The sequence below is a fragment of the Micromesistius poutassou genome (genome assembly GCF_964030765.1).
Source record: "Micromesistius poutassou genome assembly, chromosome: 7".
NCBI classification, from domain to species: Eukaryota; Metazoa; Chordata; class Actinopteri; order Gadiformes; family Gadidae; genus Micromesistius; species Micromesistius poutassou.
The window spans coordinates 12,154,474-12,172,270 of record NC_140277.1 but is presented as its reverse complement, the minus strand read 5'-3'; the positions used below and the strand labels follow the sequence as shown (position 1 = coordinate 12,172,270).

General features: G+C 45.9%; 1 protein-coding gene across 1 annotated transcript in view; it reads left to right on the top strand.

Moving 5' to 3' along the window:
• slc24a3 (solute carrier family 24 member 3) overlaps nucleotides 1-16,829 on the top strand; it is a 62,235-nt gene extending 45,406 nt beyond the window's left edge. Inside the window, 18 exon segments of the mRNA XM_084470073.1 lie at nucleotides 548-624; nucleotides 1,940-2,014; nucleotides 2,319-2,403; nucleotides 5,275-5,378; nucleotides 5,760-5,834; nucleotides 6,256-6,281; nucleotides 6,423-6,476; nucleotides 6,887-7,011; nucleotides 7,516-7,676; nucleotides 8,629-8,677; nucleotides 8,680-8,813; nucleotides 8,815-8,881; nucleotides 9,366-9,509; nucleotides 9,512-9,531; nucleotides 11,460-11,574; nucleotides 13,852-13,964; nucleotides 15,263-15,328; nucleotides 16,082-16,829. Of these exon segments, the coding sequence (XP_084326199.1) occupies nucleotides 548-624; nucleotides 1,940-2,014; nucleotides 2,319-2,403; nucleotides 5,275-5,378; nucleotides 5,760-5,834; nucleotides 6,256-6,281; nucleotides 6,423-6,476; nucleotides 6,887-7,011; nucleotides 7,516-7,676; nucleotides 8,629-8,677; nucleotides 8,680-8,813; nucleotides 8,815-8,881; nucleotides 9,366-9,509; nucleotides 9,512-9,531; nucleotides 11,460-11,574; nucleotides 13,852-13,964; nucleotides 15,263-15,328; nucleotides 16,082-16,231 (1,640 nt within the window). The 3' untranslated portion in view covers nucleotides 16,232-16,829.
• The last annotated feature ends 968 nt before the right edge of the window (nucleotides 16,830-17,797 follow it).

The following is a 17,797-nucleotide window of genomic DNA, read 5'->3' as shown; positions in this document are numbered from 1 at the left end:
GTCATAGGCTCATATACTATCGGCAATCAGGTGGACTCGCTGCTATTGTAGATGGACCTGCTTCTTTGTTAAGTGTGAAGTGTTTTTTTTTTTTTTTTTACCAGACAGCGTGACAAACTGAACTGCTGCTTAGTCTCACACCGGCAAAGAAACGGTTCACGGTTTAATTAGAGCACATATTACACTTGACCTTGTCGTCTTATTGCATATAAGAACAGTGTTAATGAGAAAATAAAGGGAACAATAATAAAAAATGAGGGAAAGGCTAAATGATGAGTTAATGCAGAAACAGAGGCTTTACCGCGCGACCGGTAGCGCTGGGTCGTCAGCGTGCCGCTGTGGCACCCGAGGTGCAACAGGATTTGTAAAAAGTGACAGATTTTGATTAGCAGCGTTTTGAAAGGCCACCGCTCTGTCCTCTGCTAATACTCTGTGTCTACCTCCTCCCTGCCACCGCTCTGTCCTCTGCTAATACTCTGTGTCTACCTCCTCCCTGCCACCGGTCTGTCCTGTGCTAATACTCTGTGTCTACTTCCTCCCTGTCCAGCCATCCACGAGTTCCCCCGCGACTTCTTCACCAACCAGGAGCGAGTGGACGGAGCAGTGGGCCTGCATGTCCTGTGTGTGAGTGCCCTTCATTCAACGGTCACACGCACATACACACACACGCACGCACGCACGCACGCACATGCGTGCACACGCACACGTGCATGCAAACACACACACACACACACACACACACACAGGCACTCAAACTAATCTTGCTGGTACACATGCATGCATACACACCTACATTCAAAGACCTGAGAATAACAACACATGTACAAACACACCACACACACAGTCTCTTAGACATACAGACACGCACGCACGCACTAACTCCCACAAACACACACACACACACACTTACACACTTACACAAACAGACACAGAAAAACAGCAAGCACACATGTACACTCACACGCCTCGCACACACCCCACAGATACACCCAGTGGAACACGCATCCAGACATTAAAAACACCCATGCACACACACACACCTGCTGACATGCTTGCAACACGTCAACAGGGTCGGGTGCGGCAGCAGCTGCCGGGCAAAGGCTTTACATGTGACACGAGGTCGCTCACGCTTCCTCAGAACGGCACACGCAAAGCCCATAATCACTGGGGAAAGGGGTATCGCCATGGCAACCATAGCCCCCCCCACCACCACCCTCCCCTTGCACACCCATCTAGATGAATGGTAAACACATGCACACACTCACAGATCCGATGAGTCGTCCTATGCAAATGAGCCCGTCCGTTTGCCCAAACCGGGAGAGAGAGAAAGCGGAACACGTTTTCCTATCGGGGCTCTCGTCAACGCGGCAACGTCTCGGGTCCCTCCGCCGCAACGGGTGAACACGTCTCGTGTGTGTGTGTGTCCTAATGAACTGTCCGTGGTACCGTTCTCGACATGATTCATCATTCATGAGTCGGTGGGGGGGGGGGGGGGGGGAGCTCACTTGGGCCTAGGATCTCTGCCCTGTGAGCCCTCTCCGATCAAGACAGAGCTCTGCGGAGTCTGTACCATGGGCCGGAGAACATTAGAGCAGGATACAGTATCAACCGCTCGGCCCATTCATTATTCAGGTTCACAGCACGCTGTACTGTATGTATAGCCATGGCAACCAAGCTGGATGTACGCCAATGTTTTGCACAAAGCAAAGAGGAGTCGTTTGTAATCACAGATTTTTTTTAGAGCATATATTTTTCACAGATGTCCCCTCTGGTCATGTAGCTTGTGTGTGTGTGTGTGTGTGTGTGTGTGTGTGTGTGTGTGTGTGTGTGTGTGTGTGTGTGTGTGTGTGTGTGTGTGTGTGTGTGTGTGTGTGTGTGTGTGTGTGTGTGTGTGTGTGTGTGTCGCGTCGCCTGAGGATTGTGCTTGGTCTCCCTGCAGGCTATGTACATGTTCTACGCCCTGGCCTTGGTGTGTGACGACTACTTTGTGCCCTCCCTGGAGAAGCTCTGTGAGGTGAGGACCAGACGCAGGGTGGATCCACGTGGGCTCCATGCAGACACTGAGACTCGTTTTTTTTACTACAACTGTTTCTTAAAGGCTTCGTTTTTTCACCCACACTGAAATGCATTTCTTTCTTTCTTTTTTCTTTCTTCAAATTTTTTCTTCTTTCCTTCTTTTGATCATCTTCTTTTCTTTCTTTCTGTTTTCCTCCCTGGTTCTCTCTCTCTCTCTCTCTCTCTCTCTCTCTCTCTCTCTCTCTCTCTCTCTCTCTCTCTCTCTCTCTCTCTCTCTCTCTCTCTCTCTCTCTCTCTCTCAGCGTCTGAATCTGAGCGAGGACGTGGCCGGGGCGACCTTCATGGCAGCAGGAAGTTCAGCTCCTGAACTCTTCACCTCTGTCATCGGTGAGACACGCGCACGCACACACGCACGCACACACACCCGCACACACAAACACAACCACACACACAGACCCGTGCGCACACAAACACACACGCAAAAACACACACACACACACACACACACACACACACGCACACAAACACACATGCAAAAACACACGCACACACACGTGCGTGCGCACACCATTCTCAGCAATCCTTGTGGCACGCCACAAGCGATCTAGTAATTGCTCCTTAAAATGATTGATGGGAACGATGAGTTTCCATCTAATAACCCCATGTTACCCCGAGTTTTTGTGACACTCAGTGATGCAGCATTTTATGTTCCAATTAAAATAAAATATATGATTTTGAACGACTTTTATCCAATAACTGTTCTTAACCATTTTATTTAACATGAATTTATATGGGAATTATCATATTTTGTACTCTTTATGCAGAAAGCCTAAACAGGGACAGTGTTCGCAAATAAGCCTTTAATAAGCTTGAAAACCTACATACAGTACGGGTAGGCTGCGGGTCTGGGGATCGAACCCAGTACCTCTGTGGCTGGGAGTCCCTCTCCTCCCTAGCCAAAACATCCAAGGTAGTTGAGAAAACCCTAAAAGAGCTTCAGTGGGAATGAGTGCTACATTGACATGCTTTATTTTCCTCTTTGTCAGTGTAAATTATGTGTAGGCGTTTGAGTCAAACTGCATGTGATACTGATAGCTACTTGTGTTTGGAGTTTATTTTAGAAGCCATTTAGGATAGAGAATGTATTGAATCTTTCATCTCTCTGCCGGTCTGGTGTGATATTATTATAAACAAGCTTATCTACTTGACAGACTAGAGGAAGTTGGACTCATTGGTTCATCATATTTTTCAGAAAGACACACAAAAAAAAATTGTCCTGCATCATTATTCATAACATGGTCAAAACAATTATTAAGTTCACATGTCAATAGATTGACTTTGGGAATGCATCGCATCAATAACTTAATCAACCTAGCCAGAAGCACATCAGACATAGGTGACATGGAGATAGTATTTAATAACCAAAAAGCAATCACAAGTGTAGCAAAACAAATTGGATAAAGATAAGATGGATTATGAATATCCGTGATCAACCTGCTTCTTCCAGGTATGAAAACAGATATTGGCTTGTCTTACCGTATAATTTTTTGAATATGATACATATTGTTGACAAATACACTTTAGCACACACACACACACACACACACACACACACACACCATCATGCACCAGTATCCTGAGCCCCCCAAGACATATTGTGCTTAAACTAAATCCATTAGATATTAAGATTAAGAATAAAATATAGCCTGATTAAAATACATGACATATCCATGTGTATAACATAACATTAACACATTAAAATTGTGTATCAGTATTTAGTGTTTGGCTAAAGTGGTGCTTTAACCTTAGAAGTTGTCATCAGTCATGACCAGCTGTCCTTTATATCACAGATTCATAAGCCTACCACTATATTAAAATCCTTCAAATTCACACAAAATATCATTCTCAATATGGACAGCTGTCCTTGTGTCATGACATCACCATCAAAGTACTTTGGGGTTAGCTAAATGAAAATATGACTGCTGTCGTAATGTAAGTATGTTTGTGGTGATTGCCGCAAATCTTAATTTCTTCTAACATAACTCGGGCGACTCTATAACATGTGATTCAAATAGAAAAACATAAAAATGACACGCAGAATCACCATCCAAAACTTTGCATGTATAGTTTCTCCAAACCTAGTAGTTAATGTAACCCATTCACCGATAAGGTAAATGAGTCAATTGAACAAGTTAAAATGTGTTAAACCACACAGTCGTTAGACAGCAGTTTAGTTAGTGCTGTTTGATTAGGTACACTTTAGGGACACAGGGTTAATAATGTGGTTGGCCTGCTCAATCGATTCCAACGGTGCGTCTTCTTCTTGCACTAGGCTGAAGGAGAACCGTGGGGCTCCACCATGTTCCAACAGGAGAGGGTACTCCTTATAGATTCATATCGTTGTATGTTATTTGTGAAAAAATCCCGGCATTCAGCATCAACTCCGTTCCTGTGCATTCTTTATCCAAATCGGCCCAATGGAGAACACAGTCCTAGGACAATGGCCTCAAGAAATAGCTATCCTCACGTACCCCTTTACTGCTATATTCTTCTGCCTAATAACTGTTTCATAGATATTCTATATTATAGATTATATATATATTCTGGGGACACATTTTTTTTAAATTACAAACCATCGTGACCCAATTCACAATAGTACAGTACTATCAAAAACATGGTTCTAGGTAGGCTTGTGTTTAAGTTAAGCTATTGTTAATCAATCAATCCATTCGAACAGTCAACAATCAATTTGTTAACCACATAAGATAAGATAAGATAAATCTTTATTAAGAGATAGATACAAAATAGTGCCAAAGTAAGGATAAACAGAATAAAAAAAGACAAATAGTAAACATATAGTAAGTAAACAAATGATGTAGTAATTCACAGTATTCACAGTATAAACATCAGGTCTATTGTACTACTATATATACTACTATACTACTATTGTCAACTCTCATTAGGCATATCATGTGCTATTTACCTGGCTAATGTAATAGGTGGGCCTGCTTGCTCTTTAGTATTGCATACAAGTCCATTGTACAAGAGGAGAGCGCAACGCGTATATCGGGTGCAGCGTTCCGTTTTCTTTTTATTATTATTATTATTTGGCGACCCAATTAAAATCTCCCAGTCTTTGGGAAAGACTGCTTTAGATGATCAACCTCAAATTCACCTCCTTCAGTCCGACGCCTGTGATCCTCTTATGTCAGTGGTGAGTGGCCCCCGTTGATCTGATGTGGATCGTTGTGTGTACAGGGGTGTTTATCACCAAGGGGGACGTGGGCGTGGGCACCATCGTGGGCTCAGCTGTCTTCAACATCCTCTGCATCATCGGCGTGTGTGGCATCTTCGCCGGACAGGTAGGACCCGAGTCTGTACACCCTCTGCTCTACTGTCAGTGCACCTGCAGTTTATAGGTTGCCCTCATCAGCACAGATGGGTGGAATAATTTGCTAGTCCTCTACCTCTTTATCTATCTTTCTTTCTTTCTTTCTTTCGTTCTTTCTGTTTTTGTCTCTCTATCGCTCTTTGTCACTCTTTCTCCCGTTCTCTTTCATTCCGTCTCTTAATTAACTTAATTGCTTTAATTGCTCTGACTCTTATCCATCTAGTTACATGTGTGTCCTCTCTCTCTCTCTCTCTCTCTCTCTCTCTCTCTCTCTCTCTCTCTCTCTCTCTCTCTCTCTCTCTCTCTCTCTCTCTCTCGTTATTTGCTCTCGGTGTGTATGTCTCTCTACCAGGTGGTGCGACTGTCTCGGTGGCCTCTACTCAGAGACTCTACGTACTACACACTTTCCATCTCTGCCCTCATCGTGGTAAGCAGCTCTAAACATGTCACTCACTCACAATAGGTTTTTCATGCATTAGCTAACATGGTAATGGTATTCATGCATCATATATAGGATGACTGTATTTGTTACTTAGTGACTGTCTAGAGTGGGGTTGTAGTGGGTTAAAGGATTAAACATGGATACATTATCATTGCATTTAGTCCTTCAGCTTTTATACAAAGGGACTTAGAGCTGAGGGTGAACAAAGAAAGCATGAAACCATGGCAACACCACAAATAAATCATGTTAAAGTAAACCGATTTGAGTGCTGGAAGATAAAGTAGTATTTTTTTTTTATATCTTCTCTATAAATCATAATCGGTATGAATGGAATATCAGTGCAAGCTCTTTCATTCACTTGGTTAACCATTTCTACCGTCTCCTTCTTGTTTTTTTTTGCCTGCAGTTTATATATGACGAAAAAGTTGTGTGGTAAGTCTATATCAGTAAATCAGTTGTATATTTATTGATTTCATTGTTGTCGGTCGCCAGGAACAGAAAGCCACTCCTTCTGACTTTATGCTGTGCTTAAAGATAAAGATGGTAGCGTAACAGTGACCATGTCGGTTTCAGGTGGGAAGCTCTGACGCTGATTCTGATGTATTTCGTCTACATATTGATAATGAAGTGAGTATGGCACGCTGGACGACCCACGGTTCTTTAATCGCTCAACACTCGCCACTTGACTCACTGTTTTATGCTGAAGCCCCAAAGCACAATGAAATTTGGAATTTTCGTTTTCATATTCTTTGCGTGATCCCAAAGTAGGAACGGAATCACACTGTCTAAACGAAGCAAAGCACACATGGCGCAAATGTACCCCGGGCTGTACCTCTCGCTTTCCTATAGGACTCAAGCCTGTTTCTTCAACGGGAGAATTCTACTTTATTCTAAATTCCATTTTATTCTAAACTCCAAGTCCCACTGACATTGCTCTGGTAGTCACGGGCAACAACAGCCTAAGGGAGTTTGAGCGCTAAACGTAGACATGTGTTGACGCTGGGGGGGGGGGTGGGGGGGTGGTGGTTGTGTCACAGAATGAACTCCCACATCGTGCGCTTCCTGGAGAGGCGGAACAAGAGCTCCAACCTGAGGAACGGGGCGGCCAGCAACACGGAGCTGGAGGACAGCTGCGACGCCACCGCCGTGCTGCTGAAGAAAGGTAGAGAGAGAGAGAGAGAGAGAGAGAGAGAGAGATAGAGAGAGAGAGAGAGAGAGAGAGAGAGAGATAGAGAGAGAGAGAGAGAGAGAGAGAGAGAGAGAGAGAGAGAGAGAGAGAGAGATAGATGTATGGAGAGAGAGAGGGATGTATCTATGTATAGAGAGAGGTGGATGGATGCATGGATAGATAAAGAGATAGACAGATGGTTTGATTGATTGAAAGAGGGAGAAATGGATGGAGAGCTAAAGATAGATTGTTTGATGGATGGATGGGTAGATAAATAGATGGCAGATGGAGAGATATAACCTTGTGGTCTATGCATCAAATCATATCATATGCCTTGACAAATTTCCCTTATAAAGCCTTAATGTTTGTGTATCTGCACGTTTGTGTCCATATGTTCTGTGTGTGTGTGTTTCTGTGCATATCTATGTGTGCGTGTGTACCTACCTTTCTACTTTCTTTGCGTACCTGCCCGCCCCCCCCCCCCCCCCCCTCCCACAGCCAACCACCACAGGAAGCAGTCGGTGCTGATGGTGGACGAGCTGCTGTCCGCCTACCCCCACCAGCTGTCCTTCTCCGAGGCGGGCATGCGCATCATGATCACCAGCCACTTCTCCCCGCGGACACGCCTCACCATGGCCTCCCGCATGCTCATCACAGAGGTGGGCCCCCCCCCACCGCACGCTGCTACAACCGCACTCATACCTAGTCATTTAGCCCGACGCTTTTAGCCTTAAAGAGCCTCGCAAAGCGGGGCCGGGCAGCGATCAAAGCACGCAATCAAAGCGGCGCGGGGGAGATATTACTATAGAGCGGTGGGAGGGGGTTTCTACAATAGCAACTTGAGTAGCTATAGGAAGCTGCATACAAGGTTATGGTTTTTTATTGGTGGAGGTGCATATAGTGACGTATGAGAAAAGAAGTTTGATCAAGTAATGTTCTGAATGCAACGGAGATAGCACGTCTCAACAAGGTCTGTTTCGTTGCTACGCAAGTCACCAGGCCAGTGTTCCAGTGTGGAGTAGTGGAGGTCGTTCCGGATGCAAGGAGCAGCATGGTTTAATGAGGGGAAGAGTGGTGCTGTGGTTTCAGCAGGGCTGTGAGCCTGTGACTTGAAATCAAGTGTGGCTTGAGCCCAGGCGTCATGCACAGTGCACGGAAATCAAACCGTACCGTTTGGATGAATTCTCATCTCTTCGCCTTGACTGTCTCTCTTCACAAACACAAATACCCAACGTCGTCATAACCTTGGCCAAGACAAGCAACGGCATGTGCTGTTTCCACAGAAATTGAGTTTGCACTGAAACATAATACAAAATCGCTAGCTCGAAATCGGCACTAGCAACCGACGCTGTCCTGGTGGTCGCTTGGCAACCGATCGTGCGTATGTCTGCTGACGTTTGCTGTACCTCTGCTGTGCCTAGCGGCGAGCTCCACGTACGCACACTTCCTGTGCAGAATAGCCAACCGTTTTTTTAGAATAACCCTCAAATCATCTAACCTCAGGGTTTTGGTTTAGGGTTAAAGGCACAATGCGGGCGGGAGGAGGACAAATACGTTTGACCTGACTCGACGAAGAGTCGCGGTTGATTGTTGATCTCATGTCACCCCCAGCGGCAACGGCTCATCAGCGCGCGGACATTCACCAATGGGGAGACGGACGCGGCGGAAAAGCCGCAGGGCGGCGTGGCCAGGAGAACGGGGTGGGCGGAGCCAGTGCCGAGAGAGGCCCCGGCCGTCGCCACGACGACCAGGAGGCCGGCAACGAGACTGAAAACGAAGACAATGAGAACAACGAGAGAGAACGACGAGGAGGAGGTGGTGGAGGCCGACGGGGACGGGCCCTTCGTACCGTTCCAGTGTCCAGGTAATTGGACGAGCAGAAACGCATTTTGTTGGTTTGACTGAAATGATGACTATTTCAAAAAAGGGGCTTGTCATTATTCTTGACGTTTTCATCTTCCAAGTGTAGCGCAAACATGTTATCAAAAAACACCTTTTTTTTAACCTTTTTTTTATAAAGGTAAACAAACAAGGAGACTCATATCTGAGTCAGACTTTAGGCCCCCTGAGATCACTCCTAGCCTGATTATCTGCTATAACCAGCAGGGCCAATTCAATGATGGGGTGTTGTTATTCTGCAATGAAATTTGGCTGTTGACTGTGATTTTGTAAATTCAAAGAAACCAGAAAATGTGTGTGTGTGTGTGTGTGTCTGTTTGTGTCTGTGTGTGTGTATGTATGTATATATATATATATATGCTTGATTTATCTGTGTGTGTGCATATATGTGCTTCATTTATCTATTTATCTGTGTGTGTGTGTGTGTGTGTGTGTGTGTGTGTGTCCAGGCGGTGTGTGTAACAAGGTGAAGTGGCTGCTGGCCTGGCCCCTGTGCCTGATTCTGTACTTCACGGTGGCCCAACTGCTCACGCCACGCTGGGAGAACTGGTTCATGCTGTCCTTCGCCGCCTCCACCCTCTGGATCGCCTGCTACTCTACGTCATGGTCTGGATGGTGAGCGCAGCGACACGCCCACCCTGGAGGGGAGAGGGGGGGGGGGGGGGAGTCGGAGCGAGGCGACGGGAACATGGGGGAGAGAGGGGAGGGGAGAGCGGGGATGGAAGAGAGAAAGGGGGTGAGGGGAGAGAGAGGGAGTAAGAGAGGGGAGAGAGAAGAAAGAGAGAGGGAGTGGGAGAGAGGGGTGGGGGAGAGAGGGAGAGGGGGTAGTAAGAGAGGAGGTTGGAGGGGGGAGAGAGAGGGCGAGTAAGAGAGCGTGGATGATAGGTGGATTGCTGGAACAATGTCTGCCTGATGGAAAGGCAGACATGGATGGATTGATGGATAGATACAGTGAGAGGTGGAGTGAGAGATGGCTAGTGAGGGATAATGTTATAAGAGAGATACATAAATAAATAGAGTGAGAGACTAGATTTCTGCTTATTTCTAAACTGTTCGTATAGACTCTTCGTTGTGTATTTTTTCGTCATAGTAGTGATTCTTGAAGTGGAAATCAAGGAAGCGTGACAGGTTGGATCAGAGGGTCGAATAGATGGTTTATTCCAGGATGTAATAGAGCAAGGTACAGACTTAGGTTGAATAATCTATAGCGTAGGCGGGTGAGGTGCAGTCTCCTGACGTGATCCCTCTTCTCACCGAACCAAAGGTTTGGGGCGAGTATTATAGGAAAGAAAACGTGAATAACAAAAGAACAGATGCAGTCTCTCCCTTGATAAGGTATATGGCCCTGGCTATGGCCCAGACGACCGGATTGGTTCGTCCTCGTTGAGACATAACAAATGGAGGAATGTTGTAAATAAAACCTGTTATCAGTAGGAGAGACACTGGCCTGTTCATAGACTTAAGAAAGTGAAGACAGAGAGACACTAAAATACACCAACATTCTGCAGACACAAAGTGAGAGATAGAGTGAAGAGTAGAGTGAAAGAAGCAAGAAAGGGATAGAGTGTGTGTGTGAGTGTGAGCACGCGCGTGTGCGTGTGTATGAAAGTGAGAAATCAATCAATGGACTGCCATGAAACATAAAGAAACATTTTAACTGAAGCCCCATTTGAATTGTGGGTATATCTTATTTCATTGTTTGAATCTTGACTAAATCCTGCCAAAACCATAACAGTGGATGCATTTGTGTATCTCCATCTTCTCATGCGCCATACTGTCTGGGGCGGGGAGATACACAGCGCTCTGTCAGCCCGGCCGTGCAAAGCCCTACAAAACGATCAATGGGTCCTAAGCCTTTGAATCGGCCCGTGAAATTAAACAAAAATCCACAAAATGATCTTCCTAGTTGACATTTACAGAACCATGAAGTGATGAGCGATGACATTACCCACAATGCATTGTGTCTGTAATTCTGTCCCCGTGGAGAAATATTGATGTGCAGAGATGCACATTCCAAATGGAAACATCTCACTGCCATTATGATGTGGAGTTTATGTCACCAGATTTATTTATTTTTGGAAATACTTTTGACAGTTGTAGATGTTCATGAACTCAGATAAACAATGCTTTTGAAGTTAGCTGTATAATGCTGTAAAATCTGTGTCAGGTAAACAGGAGGGACTACTAATGCTGTCAATGTGATCTGTACATTTGATGACTGCGATTGGCTGCTAACACCATTCTGTGTGGCTGGTGACTGATTGGCAGATAACTGTGTGTCAGGGGACTGTGATTGGTTAGAAACAATGTTGTGTTTGTCAGGTGACTGTGATTGGTTAGAAACAATGTTGTGTTTGTCCGGTGACTGAATGGCCAATAACAATGTTTGTCAGGTGATTGTGATTTGCTAATAACGATGTTCTGTGTCAGGTGACTGATTGACTAAAAACGATGTTCTGTTTGTCAGGTGACTGATTTGCTAATAACGATGTTCTGTTTGTCAGGTGACTGTGATTGGCTAATAACGATGTTCTGTTTGTCAGGTGACTGTGATTGGCTTCACGCTGGGTATCCCTGACGTCATCATGGGCATCACGTTCCTGGCAGCGGGCACCAGTGTCCCGGACTGCATGGCTAGCCTCATAGTGGCCCGACAGGGTGAGGGCTGCACACACACACACACTCATATATATACGTAAGGGATAATGTTTAGAACGCCGGTCATTATCTGGAAATAAGAAGGGGCTTATTTTAGATAATGACCGGCGACGTTCTATACATTATCCCGCTTATTCCACGGCTACTTGCCAAAACGAAGAAAATAACTTCACACGGTGTGTCTGTTTACAATTTATTTGTTACCAGCATTCGTAGTGTTGATCAGCAGAGAAATAGTCCGCCAAAGACGTTGACGTCACTTAGCAACCGAGTACGCTGGGTTTGATAAGTTACCAGACTACTTGTGGAGTGATACGAAAGACATGAAAAAATTCACTTTTCTTGACAGCGGTCATTATATGCTTAGCAACGGTCATTACTGAAAAATAATTCACCACCGGGAGTTGGGAAGGCTCATGCAAGTGAACGGAGCGTTCCACAGCATTGAGAAGAGCCGTGTAATAAATATATTAAGTATATGCTACACTTGAACCTCCTAAGATGTTGCAATTTAATTTCGCTATCTCTGGATATTGGGCAATATCCCATGATTGAGATCTCAAACATGGGATGTTGTTTTCATCGCAAAATGTCGCACGTGAAGGTCGTCTCGTCACGCTAATAAAAACGAATAAGCCGCTAATAAAAACAAATAAATCCCGGCAAAAAGTGTTATCTTGTTTATTTTTGGAGTGTTCACGTGTAGTATATGCTAAAACAATTATTCACCTCAGGCTCCGTGAATATTCACTTTGCCTTCGGCGAATAATTGTTATATATATATATATATATATATACATAAAATAAAATATATATATGTACTGTATATATATATATATGTATATATATATATATATATATATATATATATATATATATATATACACAGACACATTCAGAGACACACCACACAGGAAGAGCTCTTTGGAAGCCAAATAAGGAAATTGAAAGCATCAGCCCAACAGCCTAAGAGGAGGTGGGGTGAGGACAGAAGGCCTGTCATCTCTGTGGTGTGGGCCCTCCCCCACCCCTCCTCTGCTGTCTCTCTGCCTGGCTCCCAAAAAGTGATGGAGAGAGTCAGCCAGGGCTCTTCCTCCAGCCTTTCATCTGCTGTTTTGGTCTGCTTTTCATTCTTGATCCCCTCATCAAGTATTTAACGTGGTGCTGTCCATCTGTCCGTCTAAGTGGTTGTCTGGCTGGCTGTCTCCTCGCTGTCTGGCTGTCTGTCTGTCTGTCTTAAGTGGTCGTCTCTCTGGCTTGTCTAACTGTCTGGCTTTCTGTCTGTCTAACTAGTTGTTTGTCGGTTTATCTGTCTGTCTGCTTCAGTGGTTCGCTGTCTGTCTGTTTCTCTAGCTCAGTGGTTGACTTGTCTGTCTGTCTGTCTCGGTGGTTGACTGTCTGTCTGTCTGTCTGTCTATCTCAGTGGTTGTCTGCCTCTCTGTCTGTCTCAGTGGTTGACTGTCTGTCTGTCTTTCTCAGTGGTTGACTGCCTGTCTGTCTCTCTGTCTATCCCAGTGGTTGACTGTCTGTCTGCCTGAAGTGTCTTGCGTGGTTCTCTGGCTGTCTAGCAGTCTGTCTAGGTGGGCTCTGGATAGACTCCCGCGAGCATGGATTTATTTTTTCCGCTTTCATTTTTCACGACAATTGGACCGCCTTCTCCCCTAACGCTTCCTCTCACTCCGGTCGCTGTCACTTTAACTCTGATCCGCTCCCTCCATCCTTTTAACCAGTCAACTCTGCTTTCATTCTGGAGCTGTTTTGTCTCTTCTTTTGTTCTTCCCACTGTACATCTGTCTCCCTGTTTACCTGGTCCACCTCACTCCACCTCACTCCCCTCTTCTCTCGTGTCCCTCTTGCTGCCTCACACTTCTCTCAATGCTGTCGGTTTTCCTTGGTGTCTGACATGGTCTCTCTCTCTCTCTCTCTCCCTCTCTCTGTCTCTCTGTCTCACTGTGTACATGTGTCTCTCTCGCTCTGTCTCTCTCTCTGTCTCTCTCTCTGTCTCTCTCTCTGTCTCTCATGCTCTATCTATCTCTCTCTCTCTCTCTCTGTCTCTCATGCTCTCTCTCTCGCTCTCTCTCTCTCTCTCTCTCTCTCTCTCTCTCTCTCTCGCTCTCGGTCTCACTGTGTACTCTCTCTGTCTCTGTGTGTGTCTCTCTCTCTCTCTCTCTCGCTCCCTGTCTCACTGTGTACATGTCTCTCTCTCTCTCTCTCTCTCTCTCTCTCTCTCTCTCTCTCTCTCTCTCTCTCTCTCTCTCTCTCTCTCTCTCTCTCCAGGTATGGGGGACATGGCGGTGTCCAACTCCATCGGCAGTAATGTGTTTGACATTCTGGTCGGGCTCGGCCTCCCCTGGGCTCTGAAGACCCTGGCCATCAACTACGGTTCATCCGTAAGTCTGACACACACACACACACACACACACACACACACACACACACACACACACACACACACACACACACAACACTCTCCACTGCGTTTTAGCCCAATGTACCTTCAGATCCCTGTGATTCTGAATCTAAGATAGTGGGCTGAGGTCGGTCTCAGCTGGGACTCAACGCCACAACGACGCCCCGGGGAAATCCGTGTGGATGCTTTGATGTCCATTTAAGTACAAATCAATACAAATCAATAAACACCATTAATGTTCCTATCCTGTGGTCCCGCGCTGCTCTTGCTAGGAGTTGAACATCTGAGAGTGACGATAGTGCAATCATGTAATAACACATCCACGCCGCGACAGGTGCTCAGACTGCTAATGCTCTGATTAGACGTGCAGGCTTGCTTTTTTATTCGTAAGACAGTGAAGATCAGTTCAGTATAAATTAACTAAAAGGTGAGGTTCAATTAAATTGTATTTGTATAGCCCTTAATCACAGTTACAGCCTCAAAGGGCTTAAAGGTCCCATGACATGCCGGCGCCAGGTGTGGTGTGATTAGCCGCTACAAGCCGTTTTGGAAAAATCGGCCCCTTATGACATCATGAGTGGGCGTGTCCACCTAGTTGTGTGCTGGATAGATCAGTGTACCAGCCGACCCGGTGGACTGTAGCAAACGTTGCTCATCGATCCCGTCACACACCTAGGTGGACACGCCCACCTGTGATGTCATAAGGGGCCGATTTTCCAAAAACGGCTTGTAACAGCTAATCACACTCACACCTGGCGGCATGTCATGGGACCTTTAATAGGCCTGATATTTACGACACCCCCTAAGGGCCAGACCAAAAAAAAAACCTTGAGGAGGAACACAGAGCGGGCGTGAAGTCAACCGTGTGTGTATGTCTGCATCTCTGTTTGAACTGATGATCCTGATGATGTTGGGAGACGTTTGCTTCGTCTGTAGGAGAATCACGACTATGGCACAGCAACACGTTGAAATGCACATGTTGAAATACTGAACGCATTGTTTAAATAAAGGAAGGACAACCCTGTGTGTACACACGTACGCACCGAGGCAGTGCCTCCAGCCGGGGCGGCTTAAGCCCGCATGTTTCAAAGGAGGACGTGAACGTGAAGGAATGCTGGGTAATAGTTAGCGTCCGCCGCGGCGCACAGTGGGACGGCGGCCGGGCCTGTGTGTGAGTGTTGACAGCGCCGCAGAGGTCGGGGCCGCTTGTCGCCGCCACCGCGTGGACGGTTCCTATCTGTCTATTGTGTTTTGATGCAATGTCACATCCCGTTGCAGATCAAGCTGAACAGCAAGGGCCTGATCATCTCGGTGGGCCTGCTGTTGGCTTCGGTCTTCATCACGGTGAGCGTGTAGCGTGCAGTCGTTGTCTGTGTCCCGGCCTCCCGCGTCCTGGAGTCTGTTGGGATCGGCGGGGGTACCCCGCCGCTGTGCCCCTGCTCCTCACACTCCTCCTCTCTTTCTCGCTCTCGCGCTTCTCACTCTCAAGCTCCATCTTTCACTTGTGCTCGCTCTCTCTCTCTCTCTCTCTCTCTCTCTCTCTCTCTCTCTCTCTCTCTCTCTCTCTCTTTCTCTCTCTCTCTCTCTCTCTCACTCCCCATCCCTCTCTCCATCCATGCCTATCGTCTTGTCTCCCACTGCTCCCTTCCACCTGTCACTCAAACATCCCTGTGCTTCCTCTCGCTGCCTCCACGCTCCTCTTCCTCTACCTGTTCTGTCTTTGTCCTGTCTGTTTACGTGTCTGTCGGTCGACCGGCCGCTCAGTCCGTCCGTATGTCTGTCAGAGCGTTCTGTGTGTTGTATGCATGTCTGCATGCCTGTCCATGTGTCCCTCTGTCCGTCTCACTGTCTGTCCATCTGCATCCTTTTGTCTGTGTGTCTCCGTCTGTGTGTCTATTAAAATATGTGTGTGTGTGTGTGTGTTTGCGTGTGTGCGTGCACGTGTGTGTGTGTGTGTGTGTGTGTGTGTGTGTGTGTTTGCGCGTGTGTGTTTGTGCGTGTGTGTTTGTGTATGTGCGTGTGTGTGTGTTTGTCTGTGTGTGCATGTGTGTTTGCGTGTGTGTGTGTGTGTGTGTGTGTGCGTGTGTGTGTGTGCAGGTGATGGGGGTGCACATGAACAACTGGAAGCTGGACCGGCGCCTGGGCTTCATCTCCATCATGCTGTACTCGGTCTTCGTCTCCTTCTCCTGCCTCATCGAGTACAACATCTTCACCTTCGTCAACCTGCCCACCTGCCGGGACGACTGAGCACCACACACACACAAACAGGAATGCACAGAGACACACACACACACACACACACACACACAGGAATGCACACACACACACACACACACACACACACACACACACCCACACAAACACACACAGGCACACACGGTGGTGGTGGATGTGTTTGAATAACAGGGATTTTCTCCAGCCCCAGTCACACTAATGAGACGGTATTTAATATCTCAGAGATGGCCCCAGAGGAAATATTAGCATTTCCATTACATTATACTTTGTATTTGAATGTTCATGAGACGCTGAGTTTCCTGCTTTCTGCTTGATCTGTGCGTGGGGGCTCTCAGCGCGCCTCACGCACAGTCCAGTATGAGGCTGCGCGCGCGTGTGTGTGTGTGTGTGTGTGTGTGTGTGTGTGTGTGTGTGTGTGTGTGTGTGTGTGTGTGTGTGTGTGTGTGTGTGTGTGTGTGTGTGTGTGTGTGTGTGTGTGTGTGTGTGTGCCTGTCTGTAAGTGCACATTCCTGTTATTTAATTGTACAGAAAAGAGGCAAATGGGGAACCTCAGAGCATCCCCAGCTGAACTTTATCCAGCCCTGTCTGCGGTGCAACATGGCAGCCCACTGCTCCCTGCACGTGGAGGTATTTACTTTGGAAGTCAATGCATCACATTATGTAGACTGAAGTCTAACTCTAAAGAAAACGGGGCAGGTGTTGTTGAGTTCCCAGGACCAACTGGTTGGTAATGTTATTGAAAGATAATAACGATGATATAAGAAATGGTTGTTTGGTGCCATGGCTTTAGGGTACTGTATTTGCAGTGGTAAGGATTAATCGTTTATGTTATTTGTGGAAGAATACTTATGGTCAGTCAAATAGACATTCTTTAGACAACAAAGTGAAGCCAGAACGCTAACAAATGTACATAGGAGTGTATGTTACTTTACCAAATATACGCCACCTGGGGTTTATACTAAAAGGTGGTTAAAAGCAATCTTTCAAGTCAATGAACTTCAACACAGTCTGGAATACGGCTGAGTTCAATACTACGATTATTTTTCCTTTTTGACTAAAAGTTTTACATTTTTAGGAGACCCATGCCACAGATATACAGGGCATCGCCCACCTATTTCCTAGATGTACTTCAATTATATCACAGCAGTAGGTACGTTTTAGGTGTGTAGGTAGGTGTGTTTTATATTAAAAGACTTCTATACACTATATCTCTGTAAATATTCCTATATATATAGGAATATTCCTATATATATATATATATATATATATATATATATATATATATATATATATATATATATATATATATATACGTATATATATATTATTTATTATTTCTACACGTAGCAAAACACATTCCTCTCATTCAAAACTACAACTTGTGGGTTTTTAAAAGTCGACAGTTCACCCTCCAGGGAGTCGACCTTAGAGCAGAGACACATCCGTCCAGACGTATCTATCGTACCTGTGTACAAAAAAAAAAAGCACAATTCTCTTTTGAAAACAATATGTAATCAACGTTATAAATGTGTACTGGAGTATGTTTGCGTTGGTTGTAAAGGAAACGGTTCGCTTTGC